At 38.7% G+C, this 24,099-nt stretch overlaps 1 protein-coding gene across 2 annotated transcripts in view; it reads right to left on the bottom strand.

Moving 5' to 3' along the window:
• LOC132991611 (hippocalcin-like protein 1) overlaps window positions 1-24,099 on the bottom strand; it is a 44,739-nt gene that overhangs the window by 3,844 nt on the left and 16,796 nt on the right. For both annotated transcript variants that reach the window (XM_061060420.1, XM_061060421.1), the window contains 3 exons: window positions 7,679-7,854; window positions 3,878-4,159; window positions 59-164 (listed from right to left, as the gene is read on the bottom strand). In XM_061060420.1, the coding sequence (XP_060916403.1) occupies window positions 59-164; window positions 3,878-4,159; window positions 7,679-7,774 (484 nt within the window). In that variant the 5' untranslated portion in view covers window positions 7,775-7,854. The remainder of the gene's footprint in view (window positions 1-58; window positions 165-3,877; window positions 4,160-7,678; window positions 7,855-24,099) is intronic.

The raw sequence follows: 24,099 nt of genomic DNA, 5'->3' as shown, positions 1-24,099 counted from the left end.
CTCTCCTCTCCCTCTCTACATCTGTACCCTCCTTCATGTTGCCATTTCCTCCTCTCACCATCATTATTGAGGTCCATTTGTCTGAAGATTTTATCTGTCCTCTTCTCCGGCGTGGACTCATCCTCTGGCATCTTCATCACAGATGACACCATCTTGTAGATGGCCTGATAAACAGAGAGGAGAAAGAGAAGAGAGACAGGGAATAGGATGGATGGGGGACGAGGGGAGAAAAGAGTTGAAGTGAATTGAAGCCAGCAGGGACCCATTTTGGAGACTCAGATGAAAGGACTAAAACACAACAGAGTTGAAAATACAGTCACTGTGGCTTTCAAGATGGTGACAAACACACTTTCTAAAGTCCACATGATTCACTTTTGTTAGTCCCGATGCTAAAAGCCTCCCACTGGGCAGCCTTTGCAAAATAATTCTAACAGGACTGTATGACTGAATGGTAGAAAAGCATCATACCACTGTAATACAGACCACATGTTGTCAAGGAGCCTCACAAAGAGACTTTACTGTATAGATTTGATAAGTCTTACTTCTTAAGTGCCTTATTCACCTACAGGAGTGAACATAAAGAAGCTTCAAGTATTGACAGTCAGCTTATTTCTACAAAACATCTTTTACATTGGAAGCAAAAATTCATTTTTTAAATATCCATACACCTGGCACTACCATGTGTGTTGATCTGCTCATGTATGGAGAGCATTAGTGGGAGAGGAGGGGCATCTGTGATTTTTCGAGTAAACTGTGAACTACACTTTTGGAACAATAATGTTGTCTTTATACTTGGCTGAATTTCCATTTACTATAAACCAGTCATGGGTTAAATGGCCTGCACCAGTCCAGGCCCTGGCCCAGTCCAGGCCCAGTCCAGGCCCTGTTTGGCATACTGTATCCTGATGTTGGAACATTTTTAAATAAAAGCTTTTTCCTTGAATAGTATTTTATATCTTATTTAAAAGATTAATTGTACAATGGAGATATTCCTTTTTTCATGTTGCCAGTTAATAATAATAATAATAATACATTTTATTTAGACGCCTTAGGCGCCTTTCAAAGCACTCAAGGTCACCTTACAAAGCAGGGATAAAAACAACAAAGTAAAATTGACATTAAAATGACACATTTTCAAGATGTAGGAAATCATTGTGTAGAGGATTCATGAGACCGGATGGAGAATGATCAGACTGAATATGCCAGTTCAAAAAGATGTTTTAAAAAACAATTATTATTTAAGTCCATAACACATTTTCCTCTTCATATATATCATACCACTGTCTATCATGGCTAGATAAAGTCCTAACATTTTATAAAAATGTACAAGGAGGGATTTGTCGGTATTTCTGTGAATATATCTAATGCATAGAAGTAGTAGGGTGCAGATTGGTTTGTTGCATGATGATGTAAACAAAGCTGACCTTTTGTATCGTGACAGTCTCCCTTTCACTCGCTATTTCTATACAACGATATAATTGGCCCCTCCTCTCTCATGTGTAACCTGAATGAGCTTGAGTATAATCTCAGTATTCTGCACACTCAGGGATATGGTCTGGTTAATCTTAACTCACTAATCCTTGAGAACCCAGTAGCATACACACAAAGAACTTATAGCCACATCCTCATATCTCCACATATGAGCGTCTCTTACTTCTGCTCCTCAGGAGACACAGGATTACTTACAGTCCAAATGTAGTGCTGTCCTTACAGTCTTCATGAAAACTGTACCAATATTACCATCAGCACATTTAGTATGCCTGCTTATCATTGCATTGCAGAGCTTATGCATCCTTGCACATAGAGAGACTTATTAGCATATTCAAAGTGAACCATTAGCTTATAAGCCCTCTCTAAGTATATTCCTGGCAATAAAATACATGACTGTTTAAACCTTTGAACCTGGTGAGTCTACATTAGTTTTTCAGGCATTTCAGTTGATCAACTCTACTTAAAGTTTGTTAAGTAAGGGTTTCTTTTAGGGTCTAGTGTTACCTCAGATATGTTTAATGTTCCATACAATGTGCTTCTCAGATACGGGATCCTGTTGTTTGATATTAATGCTGTAGTGACTATCTAATGTCCAATTTTTTTTTATCTTGCCTTTAGTCACTTGTATAGGTGTATGGAAAGTTCTTGACGCATAAAAAATAAACAAATGTCCAAAATTAAAGTACTTTCTGATGTTCCAGTTTATTGTCACATATGAAGCAGAGACAAACCGTGATGATAATATGATGAGTTGTTATTTCCGAGATTATACTGTTGTCGTTCTTTTGTTATGTTAAACAGCATACTTGCGTTATCCTGTGTTACGTTCTGTTATGGTAAGGACCGTATGTTCCCACCACCTATGCCCCCGTTTCCTGTTCACCAGTGACATATAAACACTCAACCAACCACCTGACCAATTAACCCAAATGATCAATTATCACCACCTAGTGTCCAAATTGAGTACATAAATAAACATATAAACTAAAGCCATAGAAATAAAACACATAAATACACACACACTGAATTGGCTCCTACAAATGCCTTACCCAATAGAAACGGCTGATTCTATCAACTGAGCCTCAGCCGCCTCAAATAAGGTGGAGAATGGAATACAATTAAAATGCAGAAGTTACAAATAACTCCAAATAGTGTAATGCAGTGAGCCTACCTGGGAAGCAATGTGTCTCACATTGTTTATTTATGATATTATTTGAGATTAATTAATCACAAAGTGCAGTGTTCAATTAATTTTATCGCTTACTGCGATAATATGCTGCTGTGGGAGCAGCTAAATGTGTGCAGCACTTAGACTCCAAGACACATTTTCCCAAGGGTGAAAATAAAGTGAAGCTTTTTGTTATTACATTGTATCATGTCGTGCTGTGTCATGTGTTGTGTCCTGTCGTCTGGTATGGTATAGCATGGTATGGTATGACTTAGTACTCTATGGTGTGGTATGGTATGGTATTTCTTTTCATTACATTTGTGTAAAAATATCTTAATTTGGAAATATTCAATTGTGTTAATAATAGTTATGTGACTAAAGGGTGGTCACCAGCATATTTCATATTTTACATTTGGCCACAGTATCCTAAATTTGGGAAATGCTGGCCTTAAATATTAATCTTAATATGTTGTGTTAATGTGTGATAATTATGTTGTGCGCACAAGATATTTATAATGTGCGCACAAGATATTAACTTGTGCGCACAAGATAATTATAATTATCTCAAAAGTTAATTCCAGTTCAGCCTTATGGAGATAACTCAATGTAACTGAAATGTTATAACAACATATACCTTTGAATATGATAAAAAAGAAGTTGCTGCTTTAACACACTGCAGGTTTACAAAACGTAGCGTTTTAACAGTTAGTTTTAAACATTATGTATTATTATTTGTATTATGTATTATTTTATACAGTATGCAGTATTATTTTAACATTAGTATGTGTTCCTGTTAATAAAGTAAGTTACAGTACAATTCTATAACTAGAAAACGGGTTCTTTGAAAAGTATTTGACTGAAGTGCTTAGGCAAACCTTATTGACACTCGTATCAATATGTAGTTTACGTACATATTTATCTTGTGCACACAAGTTATTATCTTGTGCACACAAGATATATATATATTTTTTTACTTTTGGGACTTCAGGGGCTCCGTAGTATACACATGTAATGAGGAGTACAAATCCATGTTAACCCATAAAAGCCTCAGAAATGAGTTATTTAGAACAGTAAGTCTGGACTTGGAGACATAGGCATTTTTAAAGGGTTTATCAAAGATATATATTATTGTTGTATTTATGGGAATTTGATTTATTTGTTTAAAGGCATCACTTTTACCCTTGCACTTAATTCCATTACCCAGCATCCTTTGCCTACCTGTACAATCTCCAGCATCTCGTCACGGCTGATGTACCCATTTCCATCCAGGTCGTACATGCTGAAGGCCCATTTCAGTTTCTGCTCCAGTTTGCCCCGTGATGTCACACTCAAGGCGATGATGAACTCCCGGAAGTCTATTGTCCCGTCGCCATTGGTGTCAAATGTGCGGAAGACGTGCTCAGCAAATTTAGAGGCATCACCGTAAGGGAAGAAATTGGCATAGATTTTCTTGAACTCCTCCACATTTAGGGTTCCACTTGGGCAATCCTTTAAGAATCCCTAAAGAAAACCAGATAGAAAGGGTGACAATGGGGAAAATAGATTCCTCTAAGGGAGCAATATGGAAATCTGACACCTAGTGTTTAAAATGGGTACTGCAGTCCAAATTCAAAACTTTGGAGAGAGCACTTCAACATAGCATGGTTTCCTTAATGTCAGATGATATACAGTATAGGTCATTTTACGATTTAATTCAGTTAATATCTTACATATTAGATCTTTGAAGCTCTTTCTTTCAGTTTCCTGGACATGAACATACACTTTTAGGACTAAGTTTTACACCAGTAGGCCAAAAAACATATATTTTTAAAGTCAGCTTAAATTTTGACCAGTAACTGTTCTTTCAGGCTATGCCTCTCTCAATTGACAAAAGGAGAATTTTTTGATAAGAAGCTTAATCTTGGATAGTTGACCTAGCTTCTTTTCAAGGTGTTCAAATTTGATAAAGCAGTATTGTGCCTGAAAAGAAAAGGGAAGTAAAAATCATGTCAGTCTAGGCTTTTTCTTTTTTTTTAAAGATGCCTGTAGGGCCGGCTAGAGGCAGCAAGTTGACAAAGTCAACATTGAAGGGTGGAGGAGCTTTAAGAGCATCACATCGGTTATTGGCATAAGTGGAGGTAAAATGTCAGCTTGATTCAGTCTCTAATGAAACCTGTTTTTCATTGCAAGTGACTTTCATTTTGAGAGAGAGAGAGAGAGTCACAAATTGAAGTGAGGCTTGAATTTATTGCCAATATATTCTTCAAAAAGAATAAACGGCATAAGTTGTCAAAAACTTCAGGTACCATAATGCCACATGTGATATGTTTTGCAGCGTATATGACTCTAACAGTTCATCCGCAGAGAGGTGGCACCATTATGACCACTGTCAGCTTTTCCCCTCGATATGCTGCTATGTGTCTAGACGAACTTATTCCCCAGAAATAAGGAAACCTTGACCTTGACATTGATAAGAACTGGGGTCAGACGTGGCTTATTGGTCAGGGAAGTCATAGCGTAACTTGTTCAGCTCTTACTTAGGGCGGGTCAAACAGCTGTTCAATAAGACTAACCCCAGCATTAAGCCATATAGCCACTACACAAACACACGCCCATGTGCACAAGATTAGATAAGTGATGCGTTGAGGTCTTAACCTGCTCCCAGACTTAACAGATGGGAGATGCTCTGCTACGTGGACAAACACTGTCACACTGAAGGCTGCTGTCAGTGTCTCTGATACTGTTGTTGAATCATGAGCGTACAAACAGGTATCCTGACCAATTTATGACACCTTTACAGTAATAGATGTGACGGTTCAGGTGAGCCCTGAGCTCGACATGCTGCTATGTGTCTAAATGTCCTTATTTCCCAGGATGCACTGAGTTCTTCTGTGCTCCTATCCCTCTCCTCAGCTACCTACTGCCCCCATATTCCCTCCTGCTGCCATACCTATTATTATTAGCCTGAGCTTGCATTGTGCTGCTACATGTTTGCGTGATTTAATGACTATGACTTCCCTAGCCAATACCGCCAAGTGCTTGCTCATGGTTTAACTGTTGGGTCTCTTTAAATAACACTAAATGGTATATGAGTTGCTTTGTGTGAAAAATAACTTCAAGGGAATTTTTGGTAACGAAATAGACTTAAATATTTTCCAATCAAATTTTTTTTCCATTGTTATTTTCAATTGTTTTAACATTTTCCTTCGCCCATTCCCCAATTCCAAGTCTTCATCAAGCCATGATGTGTTTCATTTTGTAAATCAACGTACTATTAATCTTATTAAAAGTAGTGCAAGATCACCGAGGTCAACTTTGGCTTCAAAATAAATGATTGCGAGGGCTAAAATGCTTAATTCTAAGCTGGAAAACCAAATAAGTCACATCATGGTGGCTATTGTCTGCTCCTCATTTTTGGCATATGGTGGAACATTGGGAATAGTTGTACGTTTATTTTTCCAAAACTTAATTTCAAATCTAAGTCTACTTTGTGATAAATAAATATTTCCTTTTCTTCTTTATAACATGTTCATTTTGCTAAACATCATCTCATCTCAGTTGACTTGTGTAGAACCAAAATTGTATTTATCTTAGTTCCCTGTCTGTGAATGATCCCTGTCAACCAGACGGAAAGTTTAGAAGTATTTTGTTTAACTTTAAGTTGCAAAATTAGAAAAAAGCAAAGCACTTTTAAGTCATTACTCCAAAATGATATCAAATTTTTCGTAAAAAATGAAACAATGACTTTTTAAAAATTAAAAAATGTGTAATGTGAACGTTGCAGTTTCTCTGAGCACTACACACCTTTGTTCTGTTTGATCATTATCCTTTACTGTCATGGGTGTTTATATCTACAGAAGCACTTCTATAATCTTTAAAAATAACTCAAAACACACTTTCCCTTTCTTTCACTTCCTCTAAGTGGAACTTACAGATACTGTTTGTAGCTCTTAGCTCAAATTAGGGCACAAACAACCAGAAGTGAAATGTTATACAATGATCGTCAGACACAAAGTAACAATAACTAGTCAAACCTATGACTGAATGTAGCACTAACATCTGCCACCTTCAACAAACAACAGTGACAGTGTTACAGTAGGATAGACGTTTGCCTGAGAAAGTGGACCAATGGACAAATTGTCACGACATCTTCCATCTTGTTTTTGCTGAATTTGTATGTGGTGTTACTAAAGTCTGTTTATGTTACTTGAGATTGGTGGTTTTAATGCTAATTGTATAAAGTAATTGACGGTATTTATTTTCTATAAATGGTGAGTGGACTGCATTTAAACGGCTTTTCTCATTTTCTGACAACTCAAAGCGCTTTAACACAACATGTCACATTCACACACACTGATGGCAGAGCAGGCTATACTAATATCCTGCTTAGCTACACTGAGACACAGCTGCCCTGAAAAGCTCCCCAGTTGATAGTTAGAGAGTCACCAGCAATGTGGAAAATTCCTTTTTGTGTGTGTGTGTGTGTGTGTGTGTGTGTGTGTGTGTGTGTGTGTGTGTGTGTGTGTGTGTGTGTGTGTGTGTGTGTGTGTGTGTGTGTGTGTGTCTGTGTGTGTGGATCACTTAGTTGCATTAGAGACTCAGGAGTTGCCCAAGAGAGGGCTAGAAAATTCAGTAAATGTACTGTAAGTGTTTCACAGTGTACAATAGTTCTTTATATTTTAAAGGTAGACAGTAGAATGAGATAGAATGCACTATCACTTTATTAAATTAACATCAATGTGTTCAACTTTAGTGATACATATATATTTTGAATGCCTTTTTAAACCAAGGTTACAATTATCTAGAGCACCTTCAAAATGTAAAAAGTAAAAAAAAAATATCCTGTTCTGTAGAGCTTTGGAAGGATAAAGTGCCATTTAATGGATGCTAATTTACAGGTACAGGTATTGGAGGTAAGTCATTCATTAGTCATTTGTTTAGTTTCTTGCCACTCTTAAATTTGTAGCAGCAGTACTACAGCTGCTATGTTGGTACCACCTGAAAGTGTGCAGACTGTGTTGGGTGTGTGTCTGTGTGTACCTTGTACCACTCCTGCAGCTCGTGGTCAGAGAACTCCGTATTTTCTCGGAGGTCCTGCAGCATCTCTGGCCGCAGCTTGCTGTTCTGTTTCCCCATGGCAACAGGACAGGACTCTTGGTTTCCTTGACAACAATAGTGACTATAGCGCTAGCCAGACCCGTTTTTTTCCCCCACACCTGTCAGTCAAAGATAAAGAAACAGGAGGTCAGCAACAATTAAGTAGACAGGAGGATAATCTTCAGTGACAAATGAGAAGTGAAAAGCAATTGGTCAGCAAACATCATCCCGTCACTGCTGTCACTTGGCCACAGATGCATACTTTTTGAATTTCAAAACACAAAAAAAGAGTGTGCGCAAATGAAATCATGAAAACGATGGGAAAATAACACAAGCAAGTTAGCTAGAAAACAGTGAAAATGACAGAACTGTGTCCACTCCCACTATGACATTTGGATTTTTTTCTATGAAACCAGAGCGAGCTGTGTCACCGTGTTATAACCCAATCCCCTTGACACGAATGTTGTGCAACAACACAAGTCTTTAAACTGCTGCATCACATTCGCAAAACATTAAATAATCCCAAACGTACCCCAGTGACGTCAAGCACTGGCCAACTGATCACATTTCTGGGTTTATCTGGCCAGCTGTGTGTTTGTGTGTCAAATCAGCTGTGCGGTGTGTATGTGTGTGTGTGTGTGTGTGTGTGTGTGTGTGTGTGTCCAGATCTCCTAATCTTCATCTCAGCTCAATGTGCCCTACAAAACATGATGTCAGTGGTGCAACTACGTAATGCAGTCTGTCACTATGTAACCAAATCCCTACATTTTTTCCCCCTCAAAATACAATTTATTTACCCATTAATGACATTATCAATATGGTGGTTTAAATTGGAATTACATGGTGTTACTAGGATGTATCTACATATTTTAAGTAATTTGTGGAATAATGAAAGCATAGGCAAAAAGTACATCATTGAAAACCATTCCTTCATTCTTTCAAGATTCTGGAGTAGATCAGCTATTATGATCTTTTGTACATTCTTGAGTTTTAAACCCTTTTGCTCCGATAATTCTAATTTTACAATTAGCACCATAATGTTCAGCAGTAACATGGCTAGAGGTACTGTAAAAAAATACTTGATAAATAGCTGGAACACTTCAAGAAGTCAGCAAAGTGTTAAGGAAATATTGATTACGCAGATCGCCATCGACAGGCTTCTAAAGTCGTAAGTAACCGATGGGTGATGTCACGCAAGCTTCGTCCATTATATAACTACAATTAAAAATGGTTTTGGCCCTAAAAGCTCCTTCATCTATGTGTTCACAATGCACATGGGCTGATGTTTTTTTTTTTTAATCTCATATTGTTATCATATTAAGGCCAAGAGTTTAGCAAGAACTTGCAAAAAACTCTTTGCCTGTTACTTGAATGATTCTAAGTTGGGTGGAGATAGCCTTTCCAACATGTCGACCACCAACGTCTCCTTCAAAACAACTCTTCAGAAACCAATGGGTGACATCCCTGAGACAACATACAAGTTTTGTATAGTCTATGGTCGTAACTGACCAACTGCAAAAGCTCTATTTGTAAATATCTGTATTTGTATTTGTACCCACATATCTCTAACTGAGTTAATATAATACTAGAAAAATATATATTAAATCAAAACGATTCACTGCCCCACTTTTGAGATTTTCCAAAATTTTTGTGGGGTAATTGTATTTCCCAAAAATATCAATAACTTTACATGAAAATCTTCAACATCTGTAATCAGGTAATACGGTTTTGGTTTCTTTTTTAGGCTTGAATTAAGGACTTACCTTTACCCCCGCAATACAATATAAGATAAGGGATTCACATGTCCTAACGCATAATGCAAAATATTTAGCTTCAAAATTTCAATCCATTTAATAAATACTTATGATGTAAATCAATGAAACTGTTATAGAATGTAAAAGTGTTCAATACAAAAGGCAACTTACTGGTGCATGTTAACTTTGCTACCTTTTAAGTGGACAGCTAATGAGCTTGCTTTGACTCATCAGAGTACTTTTCTCTCTTAGTGTATATGTTTGTGTGCATGGTGATTTAAATAACGGTCTGTGGCTTAAACATCTCCGATGAGACTTGGCTCACCTCACTGACCCCAAATCTTTCCTTAGTCATGCTGGGTGATCACACTAACAACTTTGTGGCGAGAGTGTGTGTGTGTATGTAAGAGAAAGTAAACAAGAGCACAGGCCTGTTTGAACTGTTTGTATGAACGTCAGAAAGTCAAAGAGTATGTTTGATGAGGTGGACGGTGTGGGTGTGAAGATCTTTATAGCTGCCTGACGAGAGCTTCAAATACACAGAAACAAAACCCTATATAACCCCCATATAATTAGACTCAAATTAAGTCCCTTATCCTGAAGGTGTTAGACTTAATACTTGTACACTAACAGTAATGCTTGAGATTTATACCCAGGCTACTGAAGAGAGAACTGCAACCATCAAGTATGGCCTCCTCCTTTCTGTCTGGTAACTTCTGTTAGTGCAAAATGAGGAAACAATCATTTATCTTGTCATATGGCACAAAAATGCAGTTTGTGTCCAGACCGTGTCTTGGTATGATTTGCTGGAAAGGTATTTCCAAAAAATCGTTGTGAGCTCTGGGGCGGCCGTAGCTCTGTTGGTAGAGGCGGTCCTCTTTCAACCTGATTGTAAAGGGTTCAAACCCCAGTTCACTGCAGCACACTTGTCTGATGTGTCCTTGGGCAAGACACTTAACCCCAAGTTGCTCCTGCTGCTTCATCGGCTGTGTATGAATGCGTATGAATGGGATGAGTTACTTCTGATGGTCACTTTACAGAGCAGCCTCTGCCATCAGTGTGTGAATGTGTGTATATGTGTAGGTAAGACCTGCGGTGTAAAATCACTTAGAAGACCAGAAAAGTGCTATACAAGCTCAAGTCCATTTACCATAATATATAAGATTTCAAAAAAATCTGAAAATGCCACATATCAATGCAAATAGATTTCTTATAACAAAACGACTTCCCTTCTAGAGTCTATATATCAATTTGAACATGCACCTCAAGTTTCACCATTAATGTAGAAGGCATGTCAACTTTGTCTGGATATTATTCTTTTTCAAAAATAGCACAAAGCAAACTTGCGCATAGCTCTGCACACAACCTGAGTACAAATACAAGTGAAATGAGGAGTTATTGAGTGGCATGTGCAGTGCTGAAAGCTATTTGAAACCAGCTGGTCTCGCTATAAACCAGTAATTTATGTGTTAGTTGAGAAGGTGAAGATAGGACTGAGTGCACCATTGTACCTCAGATAAGTGTTTAGAAAACAAACGCCTGTCACACGTGGAGTGACGCAGACGCTTTTTAGTGCAAGTGAAATTATTAAGGCGCCCACGCAGGCAAATTGTCTGCTGGAACACTTACAAACAAAACACAGAGTCTGCACCTCTTTGTGTGTGTGTGTGTGTGTGTGAGGACATGTGAGTGGGTGTGTTTGAATAAAAGCTTAGAAGAAAGAATGGGATTTAATTGGAGAGACAAAGATTCTCTAATTAAAGGAACTAATGCTTCTCGATAACAAACAGAGCAAAGCGTCACCTTAATTGGCTTGCAGAAAAAGTAAACAAAGAACAGCAAGAATCCTCAAACAAACACAATGTTGGACTAATGACATATTCTGCATAATTGTAACCACAGGAGCATATTTTGAACAAACTGCCTGTGCTAAATGCTGGAGAGTTGGGATTGTTTCCACTCAGAGAATGGGGCACACCAGTTCATTAAAATTGTAGGTGAAAAACGCAGCTATATAAAAAAAAAAAAAGACATTCATGCAAATAAACAATGAAGCAGATAATTGGTGGTGACAGCGAAAATGTATTAATTCTACGATAAGAACAAATTAAGCTGAACGCACACATTTGATAATCTGCAAAAATGTGTAAGATTGGGATGAAATAAATTGTGCGCTGCAGTCCAAACTGAAAGTGTTTTGAGCCGGTCTTTAATTTGAACACAATGTAAATAAAAATCATGCATACCGGTTTATCAAGAATAGACTGAAAAGACGTAAAGCTAGCTGTCCTCTAACTCGATCTTGAAGGAGACATTCTTTTTTTGGGATTTTGTTATTTTGGGGCTTTTTATGCCTTCATTTTAATGATATGGATAGACTCTGGGGAACTGGGGAGAGAGATAGAGAGAGAGAGAGAGCGAGAGAGAGATAGAGAGACAGAGAGTGGGGAACAACATTCGAGAAAGGGGCCACAGGTCGGATTCAAACCAGGGTTGCCCACTCTTGAGGACTGTAGCCCACGTACATGGCACACCACTAATCACACAATCAGCCCCCCCCGGGATCCTCTAAGTTATTTCACGAGAGTTATATAAAAACTCACTCCTGCATAGCTGTCATGAAATGAGAAAGAAAATAGAAATGTATTTTTTACCAGTCTTTAACAGTGTTTTTTTTTCTGCTGTAACTTGGGGAATTTAAGGAACTTATATGAATTAACTTGCTTCTTCAGGCAGCTTCAAGTGAATTTAACTTTACTAGATCCAAAATATAGAAAAAAAGATGGCTATAAGGCCCTCCAACATGGCTGTCAGAGGAGGTGTTGAGATCATCAGACAGCTCCCTACAGGTTCGACAAAGCCCTGGGAGACCAAATCACAGGACGCAAGTGTTAAGTGTCAGGCATGCTGCCATTATTCCATTCTCAATAAAAACAAGAAATACTATTCTAAGACCCTGACCTTTTCACTGCACATGCCACTTTCCCTTCACTCCCTCATGTTTGTTTTTTTCTTAACCCAGATGTGACCAGGATGTGAAAGATCACTGCAGGCCTTACTGCTGGTCTGAGAAGCACAGAATAGAAAAAGAAAAATCTTTCTGTCCTCCCGGGCCAAAGTTGTTCTAAATCTGAAGACACCCAGACCCTACTTTAAATCTCTTCATTCATCCCTGCATCCTCAAGCATGGACCACTAATCCGTCCATCCAGTCCAAGTGCCCTAGCTTGTTATTTGTTGTTGTTGAGCCCATCATACTTTGCTCCACATACAGAGACACAGACCCGTGAACATCTGTTCCAGTGTCACTAAGCAGGTCACTAACCTCTGGGTTGATAATTCTTGCATAAAGCAGAAGGAGGGAAAGACAGATGAGGCAGAGAGACAAAGACATGCAGGCAAGTGATGTCACCACAAAGATAGAATCAGGGGAGGGAAAGGAGCTGAGATGGGAGAAGATCACATCGATGGATGAGAATTACTTCCAGAGACAAAGCATGTTGTCAGGTAAGAGAGGGAGACACTTACATGAATCAGTGTTTTACAGCAGAGTCTGTAACACAATTAACCAACACTTAAAAACACAGCTCATTTAACAACGCTCGCCACATGTAAATGAAGATTAAAAAACATTTTCCGATGCTGTGACTGTTCCCCTGATTAAAAAAAATAATATCAAAGCCCCCTCTCACACAAGTGTCCCTACATCATCCAGCTGAAGTGCACCCTGGCTTTAAGCAGACTTTCTCCTTCCAGTCTTCCAGTTAAAGCTCGCATGAAGTTAACATTTAAGCCCATGTGTAAACACTGTCGGAAACGGTCAGAAATGTTCACTATACAACTAGTGTGCAGGGTGATGATGTTCCTCTGCTTGGACGTCCTGATACATGTTGCAGTGATTAACCCAGAAGCAATAACAATCACAGAAGACTCCTCCTAATCCCCCTACACCCCCTTTAAATTAATCATGTGAAATATTTGGATAAGATCACATCAGACATAGACAATCTCCTGTTGTGAGATACAGCAAACAACATACAACAACTATTACTGAAAAATGTTGGGACCTGAAGAGAGGTGGCAAAAAAAAATGTTTTATGTAAAAATTGAGATTCTTATCTTCTGAGATTTTAAATAGTTTCATAACTTCCAAAAATTGCAGAATGCAGAATGGAGCAGCAAGAAATTCAGCCAGTCTCACAGATGACTGGAGTAGATAGCTAGGTAGCTGAAGTATTACTAATTCAAAAATATACTTTGAATCCATGAATCGTTTTGAATCGAAAATAGATTCTGAATCGAATTGTGAGACACCCAAAGATTCCCAGCCCTAGACCTGAATGTCCTGAATTTTATGGACATAATATGTCAGTATTTTATGATTAGACCATGTATGCCCAATGTACTAAATAGTGGCAACAATGTTACAAGGACGGTCCATCATAGTGGCTAAAATGTTAATTGTGTAGTTTTGTTCTCAATTTGTTTGTGTCGTGGTTCCAGCAGTGTTGGGAGTAACACAACTGATCAGTCTGTTGACTTTAGAGAACTCATTTCCAAAATACCAACACGTTGATAATAGCTGTAAGAAGTTATTGATTTTCAATGTTGCCAAACACTATTTTGGCCAAGTGTTATTTTTATTACACTGTTGGAGTATACAACAACAATGCTCTAAATGCAGTTGCAAGGATTTTACTAACCTAAAGGTATCATCGTTTTTACGTAAAGTGGCAATCAGTATGAACTTATCCCATTCATAAACATTCATGCACTGATGGCAAAGTGTGGACCAAATCTGGAAATTGGTCTGGTATAGAGATGCAAGATCACTTCCTGAGCACTGCCGAGGTGCCCTTGAGCCAGGCACCGAGCTCCCCACCACCTCGGGAGCGCTCGCTGTGGGCGGCTCCCTCACTCTGACATCTCTCCATTAACGCATGTCCATAGGATCCTGTTTGTGCATGTGTGTATTTCAGCCTATGTGTGTGTAAGCATGTCTCAATAATAAAAGTGTAAAGCTGAATTTCCCCTGCCGGATCAATAAAGTATATCTAAAAAATATATTTACACACCCCAATCATTTTGTCAAGATTATCAAGATTGGTATGTTATATATTGATGGTTCTCTAACTCTGTGTTGTTCCTCATGCCTTTTTGTGCATTACACTGGACTGTTACATTCCCATACCATTAAATTACTCACAATCACTCAAGTAGGTTTTTTTTTTATCTCTGTTGTCTCTGTGCAGTGTACATATGTAAGGTGCTCTGATTCCAAATACATGTTCATCATGTAGCAGAGGATGGCGCTCGTTTTACCCAAAGATAGTAATTCATTTATATATACAGTATTAAAGAACCACTACTTCTGTAATTCCTCCTGTTAAAGTTTTCAAAAGATCACAAATGTTTATCAATAAAAAAAGTCTGTTTTTTGTGACTAAATTGCAAGAAAGTATCATTATATTTCTTCACATATTATCTTGAAAGGCTAAAACAGGGCCTAAGAATGTTCTTGGTGAAAACTTTTAAATTAAACTTCTGAAGGCTGATTCATAATTTTTTTTTTTTTTATTTTTTTTTTTATTTAAGGTAGCAAGATTATAACAGGGTTGTCTTACAAGGCCATTTTATTGTCCAGAAACCTTTCAGAAGCTCCTTATTGGACATCAGTGGACACTAAAACAAATTTCATTCTTTGCGTGAGCTGCTCCTTGAGGAGGATTGAAGCGGCATTCGCTCAAGGTTTTACTGACTGTGACGTAAAATCCTCCCACACCAGGCTGGAATGATTTCCCTGGGCATTAAATAACAGCATATTGACTCGCTGTGGTCGGAGAGGTACCATCATCATCACAGAGGTAGATGACACCAGTGAAACTAGCTGGCTGATATCAGGTTTTTTAATAAAAGGCCTGTTATCCAATACCTCAGTCCAGCTCGAGTTGGAATAAATAGAAGGAGAAAGAAAGTGGTGGAGAACAGATTGAGATGAAGACTTTATAAAGAGAATGTCAAAGAGATTGAAAGAAGCCATATTTAACATTTCAGATAGCCAGTCTTTTTCTCAACTCTTTGATGGGCTTAAAAGACAAAAAAAAAAAAAAAGTGCCATCATATCGCCTGCCAACAGCCCAGTCATTAGGGAGGAAGAGAGATGTAAAGATGGAGCGAGAAAAAGAAAGCCTTTGAGATTTGAGAGGGAAGGTTAGAAAATGAGGGGCAGGGGTTATTGAAGTGGTATGCAGCACTAGAATAAAATAGAAAGAGCTGGGGCCGTGTGAAAAAAGCGACAGATCAAAAAATCCAGCAAGCACTATTGATTGTTCTTTGTTCACTCGAGTGTTTTCAGGCCCCCGTTGCCTCGTCTCAAAGCACAGCAATCTGAGTGGCCACCTGCGTCGCCGGGCAGCTGATAACTTCATCTACATTTCTTTTCTTTTGTTTCTTCCCCTACTGCTCTTCATGTTTTTACCTCCCTGCAAATTGCCAATAAATCTGCTTCTCTCTTCCTGGAACTCGCAATTGAGTGTCACGACTCTTTTTTTTTTTTTTTTTTTGACTGTAGAAATAGCTTTATATTCTTTGCCTCAGATTGTTCTCACTGCAGATTTGTAGTTCATTTCCTCTTTTAGGTCATTTGTGACAATAACTGTGTGCATGCTGGTGATAAAGATCAAATATTTGGTTGATCACAGTAAGTTTGTGACAGCTTTTTTTTTTTTCGTAAATTCTAAAAACAACGCTGATTAAAACACAACCTTGACCTGCAAAATGCTAGAATGCTGAGACAGACACAGACAATACTCTTTTGGTTTGTAACAATGAGCTGCCTCTTTCTATTCAAATGTAGCCTTAGTACCTCTTGTCAATGGAAACACAGTCTGTTGTCTTGTAAAATATTCATTATGGTTACTTTATGAAATTGCCAAAAAAAACTCAAGTAAATGTGATGATCTCACAGAGATTCAGCTTGTTGTCAGTGAAGTCTCTGTGTATTATCAAATGAGGTAACCCAGAGGTGACTGAGACAATGGCCCAGTGATATGAAATCTTGCATTCGCTGCATCACAAAACTTGTGTTAGTAGAATAGATAGACTACGCGGATGTATTGTCAGCAGCATCGCTGAACCTGTAGAAGCGTTCTGAAACCCAACCTCGGAAATGCTGTCTCAACCCACCATACCGCCAATCTAGAAACCGGCTAAGAGCTGGAGTGGAGGCAGCCTCGCGCCTCCTGGCAAAAAGCTACAGCCCCTCCTCCATTAGTCAAATCAGTGACTAATGAGGGGGGGGCGGAGTCTCCTGAAGCATGCTATGACATATAAAGAACGAGGCGGACGCAATAGAGTCCACTATGTGACACTATAATGAGAATATTTTCCTTCATATGCTACATGTAGTTCGACAGAGTCACCGTTTCAACAAAAGAGCGGAGAAGAACATACTGGCGAACACAGAAAACATAACCTCACCACCCCCTCCCACTCGTTTGAGGTGCAATCTCCTGACTATAACCTGATATATTCTCACATCAGCTCACTTGAACTTTCTGCAGAAAAAATACTAGCAGCATAAAGCCAGAGTGAAAAAAAGTGGCTGTTTGCATTCACACATGCAGCTCCTCCTGCAAACATCAACAGTTTGTCAGTCACTGCTAACTTCATGTACCATCCTCAATTTTGAAGATTGTATTGGTCCCAGCCTGCAGTTTTTGTTTATTTTAATCTTGTTTCTCTGTTGTCATCTTCCCCATTCTCCTTTATGTTTACCCCGTCTCTGCTAACCACACAGTAAACACACCAACATCAAATTAACGGAATGTCTTTCCACGGATTGTTTGGATTACACTTAGTCCTCCAGAGTCCACGATTAGAGCCGCGTCCTTAGAAACAGCTCTTCATAGTAACGGTGTGATCTTTTAACAACGGTCAGCTATTCAGAGATATCAGACCATTGCTATGGGTTCTAGCCAATCAGAATCAAGTATTGAACACAGCTGTGTATTAGTAGCTTTAAGAGCGGCGAGTTTTCAGAACTAGCGAAGAAAAGATTGACGATCGAAAACATGAATGTATGATGGTGCTTTGCAAGAACCATTAAATGGGAAAACATTTGATCAAAAACAGGTAAACGTCAAAAAGCAATCAGCAAGGGAAAAAAGACAAAAACTGAAATGGTGCCATCAAAAAGAATGACACAGGGGAGGTCAAAGACTTGTGAAGAGTTCCTCTAAGTTTAAGTAACCAAATGAAAATTTTATACATATCAAATCCCTTCCCAAAAACCTGCTCTCATTCCCTGCTGGCTCCATTTGTTGTGCTTTTACATTCACTGATAGTCCGTTATAGGCTGTTGATCGTGTTTCCTTTCTAAGGGAAGTAAAAAAAAAAAAAAAAAAAAAAGGACAAGCAGAGAGGAAGAAGAAGAAGAAAGGAAGGACTGATGAAGACAAGAGAGTTATAGAAGGAAAAGACATTAGTGGACTGGTTAAAAATAAGAATGAGGACTGGTCCTCAGTGTGGAGCTCCCTCTCCTGCTGCACTCAGAGTTTTCAGAGCATGCCCAAATCCTGATTATATCCCTTTCAAAGAGGGAATGTACACGTACACAAGTATTTAAAGCGTCTCACATTTTATAGTGTTCTTTGAGCCTTCTCATTTCACTTAAAATAACTCATGTATTAAAACAAAGGGCAGAGGCTTTAAAGGCTTACAGAGAGTGGCATTTGCTCCAGATGAGAGACAAAAAAAAAACAGGTAGAAAGATGAGTTGTGTTTACTTGATGGCAACACTGATGAAAATATACTAGAGGAAAAAGGAGCGCAGGGTTGACATAAAGGAAAGGAAGCCTGCATTTTTTTTTTTTCCACCCGGTATGTTAACATGCAATGCTGAGCGTCAAACTCCACACAGACGGGAGGAAGAGACGTTCCTCAAACAGTTCCTAATGGACGACTTGCAGCGTCGCGGCTGTTTGTTTACGTCTCACTGAAGCCAAACTGTCACCGCTACGTCATCGATTAAGTGACACGTTTACATTTCATTCCTGAACAACAAGATGTTTCATTGAGTAACTTTCCACTCACACATTATCACTCAGTCAGTATGTATGTACATGGCTCGGGTGGTGATCTCACAGTTACTGCATAACGTCTGGCGTGTTTGTTTGACACTTGAGCCGAAACCTTTTTTTTTTCCAGCAGGTTTTACAGACTGGGCTCCATCATCTTCAACGCTCTCCTGGTCATTCTTGGTGTACCTGAAGCGTTCCCACACTGCTAAAATTCACTCGTTTCTTCGGTTGACACAAAGCGTCGCTGCAGTGTCTCTTTGCCATGGTGAAGCTGATTCAGCGTAGCTTGACATGGGAGGGCACTGGTGCACGACAGCTGGTGTCACTCTGTTTTCGTTCCGTGCAGGTTACACCGAAACTAATGTTCCGGCCCCCTTTTTGTGAATGAGAACAGAAACACACGGTGTACCGTCTTTAGGATTAATCAACCGGTTCATCCCTATAGTTGGGTGATGCACTAGCCAGACAGTACGCTCACAAAATGACTCTTAAACCAAGTGCCATTTAAATGGGAGTGAAATGTGGATTATCAACATTATAAATGACATGTAACGCAACATTCTGAAACACTGTGTGTGTGCCACTGTGATGTGTTCCTCACACACAACATTTTCAAGTTGAGCTTTTATACACTTCCTCTTTCCTTTCCTGAGGCTTCTTTTCAGGAACTCAGACCTCCATCTGGGATGAGGCTGACCTCGTTTATAACACGTCCATTGGAGGGCAAAGCTATTTCCATCTGGGTCACACAAAGACGAGAAATAATGTCCTCCATCTACAACCAACAATCACTTTTACGCGGCTGAAAACTTCAAGCCAAACCGAGCGCCAAACATTATACGGATCAAATGGCTCTGAAATCTGGGACTATTTGAATACTTCCTCACAGGTTACATATTTTCAAACTCCATGGAGAAATAAAGAAACGTGTGATATAAAAAAAAGCCCTATTTGGCTATTTCACCAGTTTCATTTTGCAGAAACATTGACTCCCTCATTGCTTTTCCTGTTCAATAAGCCATGTTTTAGTATTGCCCGACCTGTTTCTTGTGAACATGGAGATAACTCATTTACTATCATCAAAAGTGTACAACTTTGTTCTGAATGTCATCCTTTAATGATGTCCTCAACAACAGAATCCTCTCACGCTGTTTCATTTTTAATCAGAAGGAAAAGAGAATCAAACATGGCAGTATACAGGAATGCATGCATATGTATAGGGGACAAATCTAAACCAGTCTATGTATATGAGAGAGAAGATATTCATTGATTTAATATTTATTAATTATATTCACAGGACTGGAGGAAAGCCTGCTTGCTGCTATTGAGCATGAAATATTTACAGTTGGAGGCTCACACTAAGTAACACCAGCATGTTTTTATTCATCACTTCTGTTTGCGCTGGTGATTCCTCTCTCTACATCTAATGTACATTATTGCGTATTACTAATTATAGCAATCTCAAAGGTATATTTCATTCTCTTTATATTTATATTTATCATTTTGAAACAACAATAACCAACTCTCCAGCTGTAAGTCAATAAATCAGTGGTGATGAGCCAAAAGGATGACACACACTAAGTGCATCATTTAATGCGCTTTCCTCTGTTTAAATCAACGATTACAAGCACGCATATGATTGAAGTGCACAGTTGTAGAGTGAGGTGAGCGCTCACATGGAGAAAAGCGTGGGAAGCTATTTCAGTCTTCTCCCTGATTGTTTTTTTTTTTTTTTTTTTTTCCCATTAATGGCTAAGACACAGCGGCTTCACAACTCCAAACACATTTAATGCAGCCAGAAAATCGAGCATTTGGTCTAGTGTTGTTAACACTCAAAGCTGTTGCTTTCAGAGTGAGCTGTGTGCATCGGCATATGGCTCAGGTCAGTAATGCATCTGTCTGTAAAATCACAGCAGGGAAGGGGGCTATCAATGGCTCCCAACTGTAGCACACCATGTGTTTGTGTGGGAAGGGCCAGGTTTGAGGAGCCAACGAGTCGAATGCTGCTAAGTTTGTCCACCAAATGCCGTCAAGCTATAACGTTTGTGTTATAACATTATGCAAAATGTGACTCTAAGAGATAGTATTGGTGGGAAATGTTTAATAATTTGAACTGCTCTTTGGTTGAGTACTGAGAAAAAGGAAAGGAAGAGAGGGGGGGAAAGAGAGCAGACAAAAAAAGCTTTCACAAAAACAAGAGGAACATTAATGGATAATTAATGCCACTTTCACTTTCCGTCCTCCCTCTGTCTGTTTTCATTTCAGTATCTGCTCTGTGCAGAGCTATGACCTTTACTGAGTGTGTATTTCTAGCAATGTTCCAGGCAATAACAATATATAAAAATCCATAGCGTCTGCTGCACATTGAGCAAACCGAAGACAGGAGGCTCGACTGCTGACAGGTCGAATCGTGTCCCTCCTCCACCCTGACAGCTTATTATATCAGCAGCATCCTCTGCCCCAGTGTGCGTGCGTGTGTGTGTCATGATCTTCGAGACAACCAGACCTCAGCAGCTGAGCTGGTCACAGTTCAAAAGTCAGGTTGCGATTCCCCAGGCATATATTTTTAGATACAAAGGTAAGATATCTGAATAGTTTTCTGCCCAAACAATATACTGAACCTAAGGTGAGGCAGCTACTGTATGAAAGCACTCATGCTTTAACAAAATTGTGCAAATGACTTGTGAAATGAGACACACAGGTATATATTTCTGCTGTAAAAGCACTTCACTATCAAACCCTCGATAAGTCAGATTCCACACACTGCTAAACCTACATCCTTGACAAAAACAAACAAAAATACACATGCCTATTTACACGTTAACATACAGATTAAACGTCAAAAACATGAACCGGAACACACCCATGTGGCAAGTCTAAATAACCATCATATTCATTAAAATCAAAAGTCAGCACTCAGCAGATAAATATTTCATGAACATAAAGACAGAGTGTGCAGAGGTGTAGATGTACTCACACGGCAGCAAAGCTTTCCCTCTTGTATAAAAAAAGTCAGCTGCTCACACATTCACCACTGATACTGCACTGTACTGGTCTGGCTTGTTGTGAAGACCCAGTACCCTGTACCTTCTTGTTTTATTTAGCACAGCAGGGTCATTTTAGTTGATCAGGCTTCGTAAGATCCCTGTTGCTCTCACTTGTTTAGTGGGTCCTCACGGGGGAAAAGTCCAAACACTATTCTCCAGTGATTTGAGCCGCATGAAAGCAAAGATCCTCAGCTAAATATTAGCATCAAAGGCAGAATTTCACCCCGACTATATGGTTAATGCAAACAAGTCAAGAGGACGAGAGACGAGACGGAGCAGTGATGAATGTAAAGTAAGCGAGCTGGAAATAGATTGCAAACACTACTGTTCAAGTTGGTCATCATTTTTCAACTATAGATCTACCATGATCTGCATCGGTTACTGATATTGCTCAACTGTTAACGTGATTTCAGCTACTGGTTTATAAATTATATTCCATTGAACCAATTTTACCTAAAAGCTGCTTGTGGCTATGGCATTTGGTACTGTGGCCTGTTTGGGAGACGCAGGTATTGTTGCCACAGTTTAGCCAACAACAGAACCTGGACTAGCATCATCTTTTGTTAGTGGTGGCTGGTGCATTAGTAGATGGACGTACATCTTACTTTGTAATCTTGATGCTAACACGTAATACATATTGCTGTTAAAGAGGCTAAAAGAATCAGCATCACGACAGGCTTAATGAATGTCGATGAAATGTATTTCACAATGCAGTTTGTCTTCGATGATTTAATGCAACTGTTAATTGATTAAGCTAACTAGCTTGTCTCATAAAGTTATATTACACATCACTTCATCACAAATATGTGGAGGATAGTTGAGTGTTCTTCTCTATTTCTTCATTATGTAATCAGGTTTTCTGTGTGTACAGGGTTACAATGACAGGAGTTAAGTCAGCCGGCTGGACTGAAACGTGCTGTGTAAATGAAAACTCCCCATCTTGTAGACGTACCTGGCTCTTAAAGGGAATGAGAGCTGACAATTAGATTGGTTTGATTTCTGATAATCCCAAAACACACCTATATAATCAAGCAACTTCTCATCCTCTTTGCTCTCTGTACCTCGCTTAGCGGCCAGATTGTGCACCGCTTAACGAGCAAAATGTAGTTGGACGCGTCCAACATTATTTTGCCCTGTGTGCTTTTTGCCGTCCAAAAAAGGGCCCCAAATCTTTTTAAAGCGATATTGAAGGGGTTGAAGGAAGATGCATCGGGTTGAAGATGCTTTACCAAATGACTTTCTGCTGCATCATGACCCGGGAACATGTTGACTTGTGTTTTGTATTGTTACAGTGTGTTGTATGTCTGTACCTTCTGTTGCTGCCTTTCTTGGCCAGGACACTCTATAAAAAGAGATTATTAATCTCTATGACGTTTTTCTTGGTTAAATAAACTTTTAATAAATTAAACAACAATATCCTGACATCATTGTTGAAGCTAACAAATCATTCATTGAGGTCAAAATATATTTCTATTCATAAAAATACAAGATTTAACTCAAAATTTTGCCCACGCTTCCAACGTCAATGATTAAACTGAGGAAACAATCACATCAAGGGTTTTTTGAAACAGGAACATGTACAATTAGGCTATTGGATTTCAATGATAAGCAAAGTAAAAAAAAAAAATCCAGTAAATACCAAACACACAGGATCACCCAGCAGCTGTCTTATTCCATTCAAAACAAAGATCTGAAGACTTGAGTTTCATGCTAACATGCTAAAGTGATGCGCAGTCAGGCAGCTAAAAGTGTAATCCTGTGGATGAACTAAGGATTATAGACAGATTATTGGAGCAGTTCTCACCAACGATATGGCACACACCAGAACATGATGTACACATAGTTAAGATGGAAACTCTTGAATTCTCTCATCCAAATAGGTTTTAGATACATCCTCAATAACTCACCTTTACTGTTTTCATTAACAGTCTTCTGTGTTTACCACTGATGATAAATTCTGTTTTAGATGTGTGTAAATAGTATTATGTATTGTAAGATAGTTCAGTATAGTGGTATTTAATATAAAACTAGTCCCATATGAGAATTTCTTGGTAAGACTTGTAACATAGCAACCACATAAATGCACAGAGTTAGCCTTTAGCATCATGACAGTTTATTGGTAATTTACCTTTTTTAGTATTTAGCCACAAAGTAGCGTGCTGCATATCAAAGCTTTACACTTTTAATTCTATTTTAAGTCGCCAGCAGGAGAGCAGCAATAGGCTACAATTTCAGACACGTAGAAAGCCAAATCATGTTTCATCCCTTAACACCTTTTCTTTTCTATTAGGAGCATTGGAATCTTACTTAAACAAACAGAAACAAATATTCAAGATCCCACATGAGAAAAAAAACTTGTTTTGTGCATATGTTCTGCAGATGAATATTTCAAGGTATAGATAAATATATTTGAATTATAAAAACGGGTATGCAGCTCCTTTGATAAGACAACTAAAATACTTTTTCTGTCTCAATGTGGATATT

This window comes from Labrus mixtus, chromosome 16 (genome assembly GCF_963584025.1).
Source record: "Labrus mixtus chromosome 16, fLabMix1.1, whole genome shotgun sequence".
In the NCBI taxonomy this organism is placed as follows: Eukaryota; Metazoa; Chordata; class Actinopteri; order Labriformes; family Labridae; genus Labrus; species Labrus mixtus.
The sequence above is the reverse complement of the archived record's forward strand: the minus strand, read 5'-3'. Positions and strand labels throughout refer to the sequence as shown.